This window comes from Chlamydotis macqueenii, chromosome 2 (assembly GCF_036417535.1).
Source record: "Chlamydotis macqueenii isolate bChlMac1 chromosome 2, bChlMac1.mat, whole genome shotgun sequence".
NCBI classification, from domain to species: domain Eukaryota; kingdom Metazoa; phylum Chordata; class Aves; order Otidiformes; family Otididae; genus Chlamydotis; species Chlamydotis macqueenii.
Genome location: NC_141557.1, coordinates 142,660,770 through 142,679,862, shown reverse-complemented (window position 1 = coordinate 142,679,862; position 19,093 = coordinate 142,660,770). Strand labels below are relative to the sequence as shown.

Sequence of the window (19,093 nt, the reverse complement as noted above, 5' to 3'; positions counted from 1 at the left end):
TATATATTTATTTGTATACATCTCTCTCCTTGTCTCTTTCTGCATGCATATAATATAAAAACACCTTCAGAGTTAAATTATTGCTGAGAACAAGAAAGGGGTTTTTTATCATCACTTTATGTAAGATTCCATTTTCCTGGCAAAATTAAGGAAAAAAAAAAAGAACCAGAAGAGAATCAGTCTCTCTCTCCTGCTCCTTATCATCAAGTTAAGCTTCCAGCTGTTTCTCTCAGAGACCATGCATAGAACTGAGGAGCACTCAGAGCCACTAAGTATTGAACCCATCAGCTGAAATCAGAGCAAAGGGTAACAGGCAGAATAAGTGAAACAAAAAGGGTTGGATTAATTACATTCAATTAGTTCCAAAATAAGACCAAAAATAGGAAATAAAATATGGTGGAATACAAGAGGTGAGGGAAAAGGAAAACAATTTTAATGTTATTAGCCGTAAAAGATATTATAGCTGTCTAACTTGCTTCAAGCTTGTAGAATAAACTGTAACAAGGTCATAGCTGGGCAGCAGAGGAAGGCTGCCAGATTATACTGCTCTGGCTGCCAAATTCCAAGGCAGGTGGAGGTCTCTGGAGAGAGAGGGTATCATTTCCATGGAAACACATGAACAAGCTCACTCTCTTCATTCCTTTCCCACCACATTTAAAGTTCTATTCTTGTCTTTCATAGAAAGAAATTAAATCTGCTCAGTGAAACAGCTTTTACTTTTGTGTTCCAGTAAAATGTAGCAGCAGATATTGAAAGCATTCTGGTGGCTTTTGGTACAATCACATCAAGAAAAAGGGAGAGAAGTTCCAGCTCCAGCCTCTGGCTAAATGAGTCCTATGACAGTAGCACTGAAACAGCCACAGTTTCAAACAATGCCAAGTATCACTGAACCAGTGAAGAAAAAAAATTTCATTCTAATGACAAGAACTAACAGCAAGAAACTGGGAAACCATGAAAAGACTCAGGTCATCGCACAAAGTTCTCACCATCTTCAACACTATATACTGCAAGTACTACAAGCTATTTTAATTTGCTAGTCTAAACAGCCACCATCTTCCATTAACCTGCTTTTTTGAGCCCTATTTTGGATTCCTAAAATTCTGCTATAAAGTTAGCAGCCACAAAAGAAATATGGTAACATTCTGTACAGCACAATGACCATGATTCAACACAGTTGCAAGCACATGGACAAGCTCTGTAACACTGCAACTGTCATTTTCCATGCTGTTTCTTTAATGAGAAGGAATGAAGCATGCACATTGTCCATGACCATCTTAATACAACAAGAGACTCCTCAGCTGCTGCCTCTTATGTTTGTCTCAAAAAGCCCAGTATGTATTTTATAGGGTACAGAATAAAAATAAGATAAAACTTTAAAAGATAAAATTTGTGGCATAAATTCAGCAGATCTTATCAGTATAAGCATTAATGCTTCCTTACCTGTCTGATGTTGTGTCATCTGTTACTTGATGCTTTACTCCTGAACCATTCTTAATTGAGTCCTGTCTTGTGAGCCCTTGAGGTCTGTTTTTGTCCAAAACTTGTGTGGATATGTCACCTGATGGTCCTTGGTACTGTGAATGCTCCTGCAGCTTTGCTTTTTTCTCTTGAGGTGCTTCCTCGTTCTGCAGACCTCTAATACCTTCTTGGTCAGGCTGTTGCAGTGCATTTGATCCACTGTTATAGAACCAGGCTCCTGACTTTGTGAGGATTTCTTGTTGTTTTCGGCACAGGTTACATACCCACATTACCTGTTCAGACATATTTAAATGGAAAATCTGTTAGCTTGTAAACACTGTATACAAAGTTTTCATCAAGCATATATCTACCAATCGTTTGTTGCCATTTCCAAAGGTAGAAAGAATACCATTTAAATTCTTTCTATTAAAATTACAATAATTTAGCCACAGAACAATAAAAAGCATCTGTACAACCTTGGAGGAAATTGTTTTACAAAAAAAAAATACAAACACAAAAATACTTTTATTCTACTTCTACTTCACTATTTATAATACAAGGGAAAACCAGAGACAGTAGCCGTATACACGAAAAGGATCTACCTACTGACATTCCAATGGCAGTAAATGTAAGATTTGAAAATTAAGACTAAAGGTTAGGGATAATAGGATGATAGAAAAAAAGAAGGGAATAAAAAATTCATTAAACATTTAATCCATTCTATCACTTAGTCAGAGTAAGGAACTTTGGAATAGATTCTCCGCTGTTGCAAACAAGTGATTTCATAATTCTCAAAAATGTTCTGCTAATTTACTTCAGCAGTGGTCTGTATCTCACACTTACATGAAGAAGCTGACTTCAAGAAGTGAGATGGTTTTCAAAGCTATTGTAAATTAAAGCCATTTTATAAATAAAGTTACACAATAATGAGGTGGTTATTCTTTTCACCTCATAGCCAAGATTTAGCTTTCACTGTATGCTTATTAAATTATTAAAATGATTACAGCTTCTCAGTTGTGAGATCCTGGATACAGTAATGAGATTTTCTAATATTCTAAAATGTGCTTGCTTGCAAAGCTTTTGTATCCAATCACCTTAGTCACATGGCAGTGAAGGAAATTGCCAGTGCCAATTATCTGTAAGTTAATTTCACATTCAGTTCTTACGTTATAGAAGAATAAATCAGGATGTAATGAATCAAATACAACAGACCAGTTATTAATAAAACGGCACATTCAAATTGGTTATTGTGTTATCTTAAAATTTGAATAGTAGATAGCACTAATTCACTGCAAGTTTAGTCCTTCACTCCTTAATCTTCATTTTTCTTTAGCCTTAACTCAGCTTTTCTGTTCTTTATATATTTTGTCTTAGTTCATAGACAAAATTGTATAATTTTTACTACATGTTCCTTGAATGTCTACACTCAGCCTTCAATCTAGTCATCATGTCTCCAGTTCCTACTGGAGCTGCCTCATTTTCAAGGATTTACAGTACAGGACATTCAAAGGCTTACGTTAATACTCTTTATTATTCTTTTAAATGCAGCTAGCTGCATGGTTGAATCACATGGAAAATATAGTTTCTACCTCCACTATACATCTAGCTCAGTCCACCAGAAAAGATTTCAGAAGCTGCAATTTGTAATTTACTTATTCTCCAGGCACTTATCTAATATAAAATTTGAGCAATGCACTTTGGTCAAGTCTCACCAAAAAATATTTTCATTAAAGCTTCATATAGAAGGCTACTGGGATGCAAGGTTCGTACTCAAATTAAACTCAGTGACTGTCTCATTCACAAAATGCCAGGCTGGGGCAGGAAAAGGAGGTGTCACTTGCTCATCTTATGGTGGCAATATGCCCCATCCTGGTAAACTACCCTTTTAACTTTTTATAGCACTGATACTCCATCTATGAGAACTCATGTCTGTTTCTTTCAGCAAGACAGAACAATCAAAGCACTGAGGGTAAAAAAGAGAGACTCTCTGAGTAGCAGCTTGCTGTCTGAAGTAGGTTAGATGTCCTGAGAACAAAGGTCAATACTGTGTATGCGTCAGGCCTGGCCATCATTCAACTACAAATTTTAGAACATGTCTGTTTTACCTTTGCTAATCAAGTTAAAAGCACATGAAAGCTCCCAACTGAAATTTCAGCACCAAGGACAGAAGTATTTTTGCCCTCTTTAATCAATAGCAATTAAAAGCCTTTAATATTTCAGCTTGGTTTGTACACAGTTGAAAGAAGTCCTAAACTTTCCATATATGAGTCAGTGCAATGAAAGGATAAGATCTGAAACAAGTATACAAATATATAACAATTTGAATGACTACAAGACAAAATCCTACAAATTTTTTTGTGTGTGCTATTTTTCATTCTATTAGTACATGATAAAATGTCACAAAAACTAGGTATCACAGTCTAAACACTTGAGCAACTATGTCCTTGGCTGACAGTCACATTTTGTCCCAGGACAATGCAGTCCAGGATGACCAGTATTATTCTCTTGTACCCAACAGAATGAGAGGTCCTTCCAAATGAATATGATTTAATACCTCCTTCTCTAAAAGTAGAATCAGGAAGAGTACTCCTGACCTAACCTCTTCCCTGTGATACACAAAATTTAGTCATCTGTTTCAACATAAATCTCAGCTCCCGCCAAACTGAGTAGATGGCGTTGTATAGCGGAACAGAGCAATGCAATCGTTCATGCCGTGAGACCCATATGAAATAAGAAAACATCTTATGATAAAATTTTGACCAAACCCAGTCCCTGATTAAAGAAGCTATGCCTGTCTTTGTTGTCACTATCTACTGTATCATCCTCTGGTATTTTATTTCCATCTCTATAGCTTGAAAGCTGTTTTTCACTGACTGTCAGTGACAGTTTAAGGAAGACATCATATTATCTCTCAGGCCCTTCTGAAGTCAAACTGGTTCCAACTGCTTCCACTGGGCAATCTTTCTTACAGACTGCCAAATTAATTTGGTCAGACCTGCAAGAAACAACATGAGCACTTAAACTGAAAGCACTTCATGAAAGAATTTTAAAATAAGAAAAATTTGCTTCAGGTATTTCATGTTGAAAAAAGTGCAAACACACAGCATGAAAAATGCATATATTTATGTATTTTGCAGTTTTTTTCTGTCTTTCTAAAAGTATTTTGTAATATTCATAGCTAACTCTTCTGATAAAGCCTTATTTCCAGTGTATTTTCAACATGCAGACTTCCGTAGTGTTGACCTAAGCAGTTATAATTTTAGCTTCAAATAATCACACACAATAAGCAGAACAGCAATTGTTACACAGACATAGAAATTTATGTGCTTTCAGTGAGCACCAAGAAACTCAAGCCCTCCATTAGTACAGTAAATTGACTATCTTATTGTAGAATGTAGAAGCATTCTTCCAATTTAAAAAATACTGGTAATTTACAGTGCAAACCTTTCAATTAAATGCCAGTGACACGTGTAAGATAGCATCACAAGAGCACAGACGGGAAGATGGCATGTTCCTGGACAGGATTTCTCCCTCTGACCCCAGGGGCCTGTGACAGAGCAGCTCTGTCCTCGCCAAGATCCCACCAGGACAGAGCATTTCATGTGACTGTGACAGCAGCACAGCAGAGGGGAAGGGGAGACTACACAAGTGGATTGCATGCTTAATAAGTGCATTTTGACATATCTGCAAAGAAGAACCACAGTTTTTTCCCTTCTAAAACAGAAATTTTAAAAGGGTTAATCCCCTGCATCAGAAATCTGCACTCTGAAGTCGGCACGCTACCTACTACACCCATTTTCAAATCTCCTAACCACCACTCTGAAGAGTTTAACAGTCACAAACGCATTTTATACGTGAACATCAGTGTTGCAATTTGCGGGTGTCATTTCTTCTCAGTGTGGGAACACTGCCAATTTGAAAAGGAAAAAAAATGGACAAAAATCTGCTCTCCAACATCTTTAATTATTATTAAGATATATATATATATATTTATCTTTCCAACATATCTAATTATCTAGTTTAAAATGAGAATCTAAAGTGCTGATGGTACTGTGTCGAGGTGTACATTTCAGTACAAAAGGCTGAAACACCATCTAGTGCCTAGGATAAGAATTGCTGAAGTTCTTCTCAAATAAATTTATCCTGTAAAGTGTGAAAATAGCCACACAAAATATATCTAGCCTGACATTTTTACCTTAACTCTTAATTTAATTTGGTTTTTTAAGACAAATTTCTTTTTTATACAACACTGAAAAGAAGTATTCTGAATTTGGACTACACAGATTTACCTCAAAGCTTCCATGTACTTTCCATTCATAAAGATTAATTCCATACATGGAAAAAAACAAATTTTAACTAACTTTTTATTTCTTCATCGATTTTTACAAGATTATTCTATAATGTGCTTTAACTTCTGGTAACATTGATGAAAGGCTTTGTCACATAATATTAGCACTTTTTATTACATAAGCATACAAAAAAAAATCTGCAAAACCTGCAATATCCACATAATCAGCCATTTCACATCTACATGTCAGATATAATTAATACACAAAAAAAAAATCTCTCCTTTGTATTGTCCTAAATAAAACATGATAAATTTGTCTGTTAGATGAAGTTCTTCAGAACGCATTTCACACACCACTTTAAATTCAACAAGTTCAAAAAGATATTTATAAAGAAATGACATCTGTAGACATTTTAAAGCAAAAAAAAATTGCTGTGACTTAATAAAAAGGATATTGCGTGACAATCATTTTAATATTTTCAGTTGCATTATGTGAAAAGACAGCTACGTTACAAAACGCCATTCACTGTTCTCACAGGTATAATTACAGATGGCCTAACACTAACTTCTAAGAACTACATGGAAATGTTACTTTATTTAAGATTAGATTAAAAGACATAGTACACTTGACTACATGTCAGCCTGAATTTGATAGCTTAGACAGCACAATATAAGAAATAATTCCACCAAATCCTCATCAGCCTTCAGAATGTTACTTTGAATTACAAGAGTGTAGAGGTGCAAAATCATACTGGAAGGCTTCCATAAGATAGTAAGGTTTATTATTAATGAGCTTACCAAAATTTTTAGAATTACTCTGCTTGGCAGAAGCATGTAATATGTTAGCATTATAATAACCTTTGTGCTTGCTTCAAGAGTTCTTCAAAAAATTTCACTTGGTTTAAATATATATGGGGTTTTTTGTCCTCATATTTAATGTAAGATACCATTCCTTAAACATTATACAAGGTAACAAGAATACAGCACTGAAAAGAAGGGGGAGAAAAACGGAAGAGTAGAAAGCTTGGGTCCAGTATCAAGGTAACTAATCATGTTTACTAACATACTAGTTAGTACCCCCTTTTTAATAAATAAATAAATAAATAAATAAATAAATCTGTCACAGCTGCAAAACAACTTCATTACATCACGGAGTAGTACAATGTTTGAAGCCACTCTATACCAAGGAAGATTTTTTCAGGGAAGGAGTACTTCATCTCTCCATTAGTCACTGCGTTGACTTGGAATAGACACTGCCGAATCAGCTTTGGCACTCAGTAACATGAGTCAGCTTCCTCTGTACAGCCACAGAAGTTATGATTATACAGCAAATCTATGCATCTTTGGCCAGTGTGGCCCTATTATAAGTAAGGCCCAATGGTATCTTCCTTACTTCTAGTCAAAATTTCTGCTGATCCCTCCCCATTTTGCCTATTTGAAATATAATAGTGTTTCCAAAGAACTGTAAATTTAATCATTGAGTGTCCTGGTTCTGGGATTGCAAGGGTCCCTTTGAACATTGTCTCCCCAGAAAAATGAAATTTAACTGCTTTTCTGGTTTGTTTCTGAACACATTAAAATCCCCCTAAGTTTTCCAGTAAAACAGCAACAGGACTATTAATTGTCCCTGTCAGAAGTAAAACTTTTTAGTACTCTACATATTATTTAGAGTTCAAAGCTCTTTGAATTAGAATAGAAGAATTCATGAAGTCAGCTAAAATATAAAATCCTATCAATTCGGTTCTATGCACCACTAAAAAAAAGGCTCATGCTCACTCTAAAAAACAATAATCCACTTTTCCCCTCCTGCCTGAAATCTGTATTCTCTCTTAAAGCTAAGAGTGAACAAAATAAATCATACCTACTTTATTCTCATACATTGTAAACAGTAGAGACTGGATATATTTTTAATTAAGTAGAAACTTTTCCAATTCGTTTTACTGCTCCAACTGTACAGACAAGTCATCATCATGTAAAAACAACATCATCAATTTCTACCGTTTTCCAAAGAAATCTTGTTTTCTTTTCCTGCTGTTTTCTTTCCAAGCATCTATTCTTTTTTGAAACTTAATAGTTTTTCTCTTTTCTTTTCCAGTTTCAATCCTACTTTGAGCAGAAGGTTGGACTGGATAAATTCCAGGTCTCTTCCAAACTGAGTAATTCTATGATCATTTGCAACTGGCTACATAAAAATAAATCCCAAATAACTGTTTTAAGGTCAGCAGAACAGCTCTGGATTTATTTGATTGTAAATAAGAAGAAAAACTTCCAGTGGTTATAGTAATGTGAAATATTCCTTAAAGATGGTTTACTTTTTTATTTTATGTCAATAAATTTTACTGCTTCTCTTTCAAAGCAAAATGAACCTGCAAGATTTCATATACTCTAAGAAGAAATTAATAACAATATTAACATTGCATGGTAGCTTCTCCTACAAGAAGATTGTAGATCAGGGAGGTTTAGACTGTACATTAGGAAGCATTTCTTTAAAGAGGGTGGTCAAACGCTGAAACTGGCTTCCCAGAGAGGTGGTCGATACCCCAAGCCTGTCAGAGGGTAGACAATGCCCTTAATAAGGGCATGCTTTAACTTGTTAAATGTTAATGCTTTAACTTTTGGTCAGCTCTGAAGTGGTCAGACAGTTGGACATCATCATCATTGTAAATCCCTTCCAACTGAAACTATTCTGATACTGCACTACAGTAAACAGAGGTTACATCTTAGTATTCATCCATCCAATTCTATTTTATTCATTCAGCTACACCCATGCGATGCCTTCACCCTTTGCGTCACACCATTTCCTTCTGAGAAATTAATGCATTTAGTCAATGAAGTATATTACAGGATCAAAGACAATCTCTGAATTTGTGACTCTTACAGGAGTTGATAAAGACTACCTATTTTTTTCAGTATTTTACTATGCCACTAGTCTGTGCTATGCTACTGTCTTACACTTCCATGCAAGTAATAAAGTTATAACCAGTTTGACCAAATGCCAAAACTGCTATAATGTTTATTGGCCCTATATCTGTAATGACACATAGATACTCATTCCTCAAAATTGTATCAAATACCACAAAGATTCAAATACCAGTTAATAAAAGTGGGAAAGCTTACAATACTGGTGTGAGACTAACAGCTTTACATAGATTCTAAGGATATGTGTATTTGCACATAGAAATTATGTATACTGAGAGGGTGACTATACTACATATTTGCTCTTGAGTCTGTAGTGAATAGATACATTATATATGAAAAGTTATGATGGTAATGAAAAAGCAAGTCAGCATAAAATATCACTTCTTATGCAAGCATTTGATACAGTATATATTTACATTATTTTATCATTTAAGCATAAGAAAAAAAATCCTAAGTTATTACAATTTTTAAAAGGCATACTCAATCTTTTGTATTAAGGATGTACTTATCATCCTAAAGAACACTGCATCTCAGTTGTACCAATTAAGGCATATTCTAGCAATTTTGTTCATTTTTTTCCAAACAAGAGCACAATTAGCGAATATGACATTTGACTAGGAAAACAGATTATTTATGTTCAAAAAATACGAAAAAGCCCCCCACATGCATAGTAGGACTAGAAACTGTCAGTTTGAACACTAATCTAGTGGGTCAATATAAGCCAGAGCACATCCTTCCTAAAGTATACCATATAAAAAGAAGCAATTCATGTATAAAATAATTCATATTCTTCAAGAGCTATAAAGGTACTAATTTGCTTTTTTCATTATGGCACAGGTACAACTCAACACTGTCCAGCCCAAAGTATTTCTATCAATGCCAATGGAAACAGTGCATAATTCCTTCACAGTGTCTTATTGACTGTACACAACTCCTTCCTGAACTTTCATGATGTCATGAAGAAGTAGATGGTGTACAGACTTCCAGTGAGGAAACGGCTAATGTGAAACTGGGTGTGATCTGGACACAGTGTGCACTGGTGAGTGTTATGTCCTGGCAAATACAGCTGCATTGCTTCCAAAAAGAAGTTTGTAAGCCTACACAGTACTTCACAGGGTAATGAGGGCTCATTAAATAAGTCTGATGGGTTTTGGCATGACATAAACATCCCATAAGCTAACAGAATGTACAACACAGTTCCACAAAGTCTTTTTTTAACCTTGGAATTATGTGTTGAGAATGTACAGATGACCAAGTTACACCTTTAGTAAAGTTTCAGATTTGTAACAATCTTATGAAAACAAGTGAACTGAGCATACATATGCTGTCTCTTTTCTCAGCAAGTTTTACCTCAGTAAATAAGAATATTGGATAGAAAGAAACTTTGTGTATTGATTCCACTTGCCTGCTGCTTCAGACACCAGCATTTTTTTTAACATCTTTATAATTTAATAAAGTTCCATCTTAGAATTAACTGGAAATAATGAGGCCAGATCTGTCAGAATGCTTTTCCAAGTCCTACAGTTACAATGGAAAGAATGTCTTTTAATTTCCAGTGCTTATTTATTCCAAGCTAGTTTATTGCTATTTATTCTCGTACCAGTGTTGTCATTTAGTTAAATAGCTCCTTTCTCTCCTCAGTGTTGGCTGCCTGATGTTTTTATAGAGAGCAATCACATACCTCTCTGTTCTCATTTTTCAAGACCAAATAGATTTTGCTCTTTCACGCTAGGCCTATACTAGCATATAGCATAACCACGTCACGGGGCCAGGTGCTGGCCCATGATTACCTGTTAGTTCTTATGCTTCCTGGCACAGTCAGGCCTGTGCTAAGCAGCATCTCCCAGACAATGCCAGCACACAGTGTGGGACAACAGCGTGGAGCAAGAACTGCTCCTAATGAACAGCTTGGATGCAGCTACCCTGCTACTGAAAGCAGAATTCAGGGTTGTTGAGCAGGACTGAGCCACACAGGAGTCCTTCATCTGTAGTTCAGACTAGAAATTCTTATTAGTCTTAAAATTCCTGATTTTACACTTGGTGTTATTTAATCTCACTCATTTTTACTATTGGAGTTCACAAGGTCACCTGGTTCTTTATTAGAAGGTATCCTATTGCTCCCCTGTACTGATAAGTATCCGACTTTGTATCACCAGTGTATTTAATTACAGCATTCTTGGTCTCCATGCCAAGGCCACTAGTGAAAATTTTACAGATCTTCCCCAGCACTAATGCTTGAGGAACTCAGCTAGGAAGTTCCCTATAGCTTTCCCTTCTATGTCATTATTCAATTAATCCTCATTGTTTCAGTTTAACCAGTAATTTCTAGGTGGTCTTGTATCATTTAATCTTCTGCAGAGAAGTTACAGTTAATTGCTACACTCTAATCCCCTCTGCACACAAACGAGTTCCTTGAACTCCTCAGTCCAACTGGTTTTACCTATTTGTTCCCTTAATTCCTAAAAAAAAAATAATTCTTTCTGTAGAGACTGTGGTTAGCAACAGCAGCAGCAACTTTGCTGATGGGCTAAAAATTTTTGATGGAGGAAAGGTAGTTACATTTTTGGTAAAAAAATACAAATAGGCAGTTATGGCTGGAGTAAGGTAATATAAATGGACATTAGAATTACTAATTTTGAACAGTTTTATAGAAAAGTGATTGAGGCTAACATTTTATAACACAAATGTCTGAAAATAGTAAGTTTTATTTAAGAAAATACTATTACAACATTTTCTTATTTTCTTAATTATTTTTATAATAATTAATTCAGGCAAAATAAGTACTGTGTTCCACCAGATTTGGCACACAATAGAAATCATCCAAATTAGAGTTCCAAGTTGTTTTATTTCACAAAGATTTTTACTCTTAAAGGCACTGGTAAAAATATTCAAATATCTCACAGTGATCTGATTTTGAGATTTTTGTTGCCTGAAAGTCTCAATTAGATGTTATTTATGCCACTTTGTGTTCAAAGTTCTGTACTAATGTCACAGCTTCATTAAGAAGCCAGCTAATAAAAATAACAAATTATCTATAGCACAGAGGTACTGAGCATATTCATTAGTTAACGCTTGTAAACGGTTTGAAGATTAATGGCACTAAGTGTTCACAGTTTTTTTAGTACTACAAGACACAATATCAACGCCAACAAGAGGCCAAAAAGGGAGAAAATGTGTCAAGACCACAATAAGCCTGGGGTCTGTATGCAGACGGCATTAAACTGAAGTCAACAGAACTACACCACTTACATCATCTGTGTCATAACTCATTACTGAAATTGTCTGGGAAAAATGAAAGATCCAACTGTAATGAAATGTACCAAAATGGTAACAGAAAAATTGAGATGCTTATCATGCAGTTACTGCTGTACTGAATCCCACAGAAACATTATTCATCTTAACCTAAACTTGCTGCCTAGACTCTAACAATGTAGTCACAGTAGCACAGGTCTCAGTACAAGCTGCAAAGCTCAGACAAAAAAAAAAAAAAAAAAAAAAAAAAAAAAAGACAGAAAATCACAGAATCATACAATATCTGGAGTTGGAAGGGACCCATAAGGACCATTGAGTCCAGCTCCCTGCTCCTTGCAGCACTACCTAAAACTAAACCATATGACTAAGACCGTTGTCCAGATGCTCCTTGAACTCTGACAGGCTTGGCGCTGTGATCACTTGCCTGGGGACCCTGTTCCAGTGAGGGACCACCCTCTCAGCGAAGAACCTTTTCCTAATGTCCAGTCTGAACTTCCCCTGACAAAGCTTCATTGCACTTCCTCGTGTCCTATCGCTGGTCACCAGAGAGGAGATCAGCACCTCCTCCTCCACTGCCCACCACGAGGAAGCTGTAAACTGTGATGAGCTCACCCCTCAGCCTTCTCTTCTCCAAGGTGAACAAACCAAGTGACCTCAGCCACTTCTTCTAAGTCTTGCCCTCAAAACCTTCCACCACCTTGGTCGTCCTCTGGACATGCTCTAATAGTCTGATGTCCTTCATACATTGAGTTGCCCAAAACTGCACACAGTACTCAAGGTGCAGCCACACCAGTGCAGTGTAAGGTGGGACAATCGCCTCTCTTGCCCCGCTAGCTATGCTGTGCTACCAAGGCTGGAAATCTACACTGAGTTGCATGCTACAAGAGCTACACATCTTATGCTTATATGAGATGCAGTCACAGTTAACCCCAACAAACATTAAGGAAATCTAAAATTAAAAAAATATTTTATGTGTATGTCAGTTTAACAAATTTCAAAACAGAAAAAGAGAATGAGCAACAGACTTAGTGACACCTAAACACGGTCAGATATATATTCCTCATAAATATCCTGAAAAGAGCAATCATATTTTATGAAAGGAGAAATGAAGTTATGTACAATGAAATAAAGCTTTTTTTTTTTCATTCCAGTGTCAAATAACCCCGTTTGTTAGGAAACACATCTGTTTAATTGTCCACATATCTACTTTAAATATTGACAACTCTCTGTACTTCCATAATTATTTCTTCCTTTAAAACATCTACAAATTCCACATGTACAAAGTCCTTCTGCTACTTCAGGAGCCTGTTGATGTAGCTAGGTGAACGTTTCCCCTTCGCTGCTAGTATAAATTATCAGACTTCAAAAGACTTATGAGTGAGAATTACTGCCTTGCCTAAAATAAGTACTACTTCACATTTCACTCAGATAATTGTATCTCCATTTTAACGACCACTTCCTGCTTTATTGTTCTTTTGCATCCTTCCCTTTTGCAGGGGTGGTAAAACTCTTCACACACACATTACATTTATGTGAACTGACAGTATAAAGCAGAACAATGCAAAATCTCACACCTTAAGTCCTTCAGAACACATAATAGGAGAACATAAATGAAGTAAGAACAGGAAACAAGTCATGTCTTGAAGAATATCAACAACTGAATAAGCTAGCAATCTCTCTTTAAAGAAGAGTCCACATCATTATTTCAGTTCAGAGTTAACAACTAGTGGACTTTACAAAGAATATGATCTAATTATAAAGAAAATTTAGTCCTGACAAACTTCGCATCATGATTTGAAGCTCTCATCAGAATAGAAGGCTTTCTAGAAATTCGTCCTGGAAACCATGTCTGTGCTTTAAACAAGACATAGAGTTTGCCCTACAAAGAACATGTAGTGTGTTAGGAAATCTTTTTAAATAGGCTGTGCAGTTATTACATTGCAGCTCACAGCAGAAAGCTCTTATCAATTTACCTTGATAAACCACCATACCTTATACTGTCATCTCCATGTGGCTTCTGCTTCTCCCTTCATTATTTCAGCATACACTACAGAAAATGTCGAGTGAAGCAAGTCAAAGTCTGTGGAGACACCGCATGCAGCCTACACAAATGGGCTAGGTTAAATGTTTGAGGCTTCAGAAAGAAAGGTGGTTAAACAGACACTTTCACAGAGACTAAATCCCGACACAATGGTTTCGTTATGAAAGAATTTTCTGTCTTCTCAGGATGTGAAGTTATCTGTGTTTTCATTCCTAATTCTGGACCAGACTTAACCCACATTTAACTCCATTGAAGGTGAAGGCAGCAGTTTATTTCTCTCTGATAAAGCCATCCTTTTTTTCCCTCGTTGTTAGGTGTAAGTTTGTAACTGGTGGCATGTTCTACCTCAAATAATTGCCTTACACAAAAGCCAGCTCCTATTTTGTGGATTTGGGGCATGGCAAAACCCTTACCTACTACAACTATACTACATGCCGATTAGAATGTTCCATAGAGGCCATACCTTCATGTTACATTTTCCTAGAGTTAATTAAAAAGCAGAAACTGAAATAATCTGAAATGCTGACTCCGCGGTACCGTAACCAAACATTTCTGGCGCCCTCTAGAGGGCCTCGGTCGTGTTACAGTGGTACAGGAGTGCGGCAACAGTAAAAAGCTTTGGGAAGTTGTAACTAAAACTTCGAAGTCTTCCCTCAATACTTTTGGCATTTCTGGACACAACTCCTACAGTTAGACAGATTTCTTCAACGGTTCCTATTTAATTTTACTTTTCTTCTCTTTTAGATTTCAAGTTTAGATACATGAGAGGCTTAAAGGCCCTGTATTGATCTAATACCCAAGTATTTGAATAGTCTCCCCTGTTACAGTGTTCTCTGACGAAATTGTTCGCAATAGAGTGTCAGCTTTTCAATAAACAAAACTATGTTTAGGTACGTTAGGATTTCTTCAAATCTGTGATGTGCAAATTTTCACAGTGGAAATCCTTGAATCTTTCTGGATTTGCAAAATTCCCTGTGTCAACAGTGAACATCAGCCACAGATCAAGATGCTTTAACTACTTTTATTCTTACAACAGTCTGGATTGGTTTCACCTTTTTGGGTTTCTGGGTTTCTTTTTTAAGATTTTTCCACCTCAGTAGAATCCAGATTCTCCTTAAAATAGCTGGTGCCAAATAAAAGACTCATTTAAATACATTAAAATGAACAAAAAATTTAAAACTTCATTATATTTCTGTTGCACAGATAATGTTATCAGAATATTCAATAGCAGGAACTTTCAAGTTCCAAATTAGAACCAACAAAGTATTTTATTTTTATCTAATTGACTAAAAATATACTTAAAGAATTTTAATTTTATTCCCTAATTTGAAAGCTCTTTCTATTTTTTCCTGCATCTGTTAGTACAAAGAAATCAAATGTTTGAAATCCTAATTTAAATGTCATAGAAACACTGAGAAACTTATTTATTTATTTTATTTTTTTTACAATTAGTACACTAGTTGTAGCAATATGTTTAAATCAAAGTGGTTGATAGATGATGAGTATGCCAGTAAACTGCGTCCTGTTTTTATGTAACGGATGATCACAACCAAGCTTAGGAAGATCAGCTTACCATCACGGATTCTAGAACTGAAATTCAAGCCCATTCCTCAAAATACATTGATAGTACTTCAAAAGATTTTTTTTTTAAATGGTAAATCCAAAAAAAAAAAATCTGAAAGATTGAGGGCTCCCCTCACTACAATTAATGTTTGCAAAGGCAAAATTGTTGCACCTTCAATTAAACTGCCACAGAGATAAATCTCCCAAAGACTGAATCCATGTGCCCCATTTTCAAATGAGGGAAGGAAAGCACTCTGTTGGGAAGACAAAAATTAATAATTTTAGATCGATATTAGTTAAGCATGAAAGCAATAAAGCTACCAATAGACAACACAGGAGACTTGATATAATGCAAGAAAAGGGAGTTAGTATTCTGTTTTTTCATGTATCTAATCTGAAAAACATGTTCCCATGACACAGCTGATATACAATTCACAGCCTGCAGTATCCTCTATGACTCTGATTCAGCTAACACTAACGAACAATGGAAACTGTGTCCTCAGTTTTGAAGCAATATGAAGGTACTGCATTTTTCTTATATCTGTTTCAGAATTGCATGTTGCCTAAAAAATGTTTGTTGAATAATACTGTTTTTGAAAGAGTAACTCACAGAGAGCTAACCTCACTCTAGTAAATGCATGCCTGCTTTGACTCTGAAAGCAAACAGTATGTACACTTTCAGCTTTTACAAAAGGAACATCAAAACAGTAAGAATGCTACCTAGTTTCTCCTCATGTATTCAGAACAGTTTCCTGAACATTCTCAAATGTCCTATCAGAAAAGACAAAAGTTTTGGTTCAGAGAGAAATTACTTCAAAAAAATGAACTGCGTATTAAAAAAAAAATCTTACTGCAGTTACACTACCACCAAAAGAAGTGAAAATAGCATTTCTTCTGCCCAAAACCAGAATCTGCTATCTTCTTTGCAGGTGAGAAAATGGTAAAATATTTAAATTGATGACTAGAGGAGCATGCATTCAATAAGCCTATAGAGCAAGGATATGCACTTTTCTAAGTGTTCTATGATTTTTTTCTAAATTCACTAAAGTTATCCTACTCAAAAAAAAAAAAAAAACAAGTCAATAAAACTAGCTACTTTCATCATGTTCATCCCTTCAGATCAGGGTCCTCACATGGACATAGCATAGTTCTTCATAGTTCTGAGGATAATTTCTTCAAAATACAAAAGTTCATAATACTAAAATTATGAAGTAGAGGCAATTGCACTGATTGTTAAAGAAAAACTGGATGAAGATTAAATCAAACTTCAGTAACTTAAAGGATTCCTTGGGACCTGGGCTGACGTGATTGGAAAGGCAAATATTTTTCATCAACTAAAGATTTACTTGCAGAATTTCTTGGGATCAGTTATTTCTTGCTATTTGACAACTTGATTTCCTATAAGCAGATGGCACATAAGACGGGAAGAATTGCTCATAACAAGGCTTCTATTCTACAGTAAAACTACTTTTTATGAATTTACAATAGCAACAACTGAGGTTCTTGTCAAAGCAGCATGATGGCTATTGCTTTCTAATTAACTGTAGAAAATCTAGTGAATGCTGGGATATATGGGACAAATGTCAGTAACTTTAAGATATCCTCAGGCTTTAAGAATAGCCACAGCTCCCTCACTGAACAACCATAGCTGTAAAAGCATAACAAAGATCTCATCGCAAATTTTTCATATGACAGGAGGGAAGAACCTGACTTGCCTTTTCACATTTTGTTTGACATCATGAACTTCCTGAAGCACTGCTTTAAGGTTTATTGTAACACAACAGAAGCATAAAATCAGATATGGACTACATAATTTTGGTATACAGGGAAAGGATGCTTTGTGTCCAGTAGTTTTTAAAAAATAGCCAAATTACATCAAGGCTGTCTGAAAACAAAATGTGTTTGAGTTCCATTAATGCCCAAAATTCAGTGTTGGACTCCTTCTGATGTGCCAGGACTGCTGCTAATGAGTGAGAAATACTGGCATTGAAGAGGTCAGTAAGAGGAGACTCACAGATTTATACACAATTCTCCTCGTCCTGGCCTACAGACACATTCTTTTGAACTCAGCGCCAGCTGTGAGAACTACTGCAGGCTTGAGGGAAAAATGGGAGAGAGCAAGCATTTGTATTTAGAATGTAAATTACAAATTTACAATAAGTGCATGTGACCTAGCTCTGTCTTTCCACATCAACAGACATGAACAGAACTTTCCCAGGCTAATTAGGGGCTAGAGAAAAGTAGATCACTACAACAATTCACCCACTGAGAGCATTATCACAGTGACAGGAACAAGGTGGCACTTTGGTACAGCAGGTTTGGCTCAGTCGTGTCTTCACCATCCTTGAAGGAAGTAATGCTGTGTTTCCTGGACTTACTAGTTTTGTCCCTGCAGAGTACAGCCAGATTTACAGTCCTGTTACTCTCAGTTGGCTTAGACACTGTATGCTTTCAAATCAAATGCATACTTCTCTAGTTATCTTTTTATTTATTTAGGAACATTTTTGACAAAGGTATCACAAAGATCTGAAATGGTGACTGATCACAGAAGTTTTATGAAACTTCTGATTTAAAATATCTTGCGGCAGATATTTCTGAGGGACATACACTTCACAGATGTGCTTCACAGAGCCAAAACACCACATTTATGTTGAGGCCCGGATCTTTATCATTAAAGGAGCCAGTTAGTTCACAGCTGCCTTTGTTCAGCATGTCACCTATGCTCTATAGGAGGCTTCAACTACCAGAAACCCATGCTGATCTGAATGGTAAGCAGTAAGTAAAAGTATATTTATTTTAAAATAACTGAAAACAAGGATCATATCTTCTCACCTTTACTAAAAAGGTTAATGTGTTTCATTTACACCAGGTTTTCCTTAAATAATTCCCAGATAATCTGTGCTGTTAGTGTTGTACTGAACGTGAGAAGGAAAGATTAATAAATAACATCAATAAAAGCTAAAAGTTATAGGAAAAGGAAAAGCCTAATAGGCTTGGATTCATTACTACATAAAACTGAATTTAACATTTGTGACATAACTACAATAGAAGTATCAGTATTCAAGGCCAGGTTGGATCTGAGCAACCGGATCTGGTTGGAGATGTCCCTGCTCCTTGCAGGGGGGTTGGACTAGATGGCCTTTAAAGGTTCCTTCCAATCCAAACTATTCTAGGATTGTATTATCAGAATCCTATTCACAATACAAAATGTATCTATGGCATTTTAATATGCTTTTGGCACAATAAAATAATACAAGTCTAATGTTGCAGGATCATAGCTATTTTATTTCAAAGTCTCTTTAAATAGCCACTTAAGATAAACACATAAAGAAGCTATAAAATAAAAATAATCACACTAATCTAAAAATAGTCTAGAAACATAGACTACCACCAAAAAAAAAAAAGTTATCTTTGCAACATGGTTCATAATAATAAAGCATTTTCTCTTGAATAAAAAAAAAAAAACAACCTTTTTTAGACATTTTTTAATGAGCACCTGAGATTGGTATCTGGTTCTATAGGCTAAACTGTGAGCCAGTTTTCACTTTCTGCTACAAAACAAACATGTTAAT

At 35.7% G+C, this 19,093-nt stretch overlaps 1 protein-coding gene across 10 annotated transcripts in view; it reads right to left on the bottom strand.

The window, feature by feature from the left end:
* The window catches only part of RIMS2 (regulating synaptic membrane exocytosis 2), a 473,080-nt gene that overhangs the window by 351,380 nt on the left and 102,607 nt on the right, over positions 1-19,093 (bottom strand). For all 10 annotated transcript variants that reach the window (XM_086741147.1, XM_086741150.1, XM_086741149.1 and 7 more), the window contains one exon: positions 1,441-1,751. In XM_086741147.1, the coding sequence (XP_086597273.1) occupies positions 1,441-1,751 (311 nt within the window). The remainder of the gene's footprint in view (positions 1-1,440; positions 1,752-19,093) is intronic.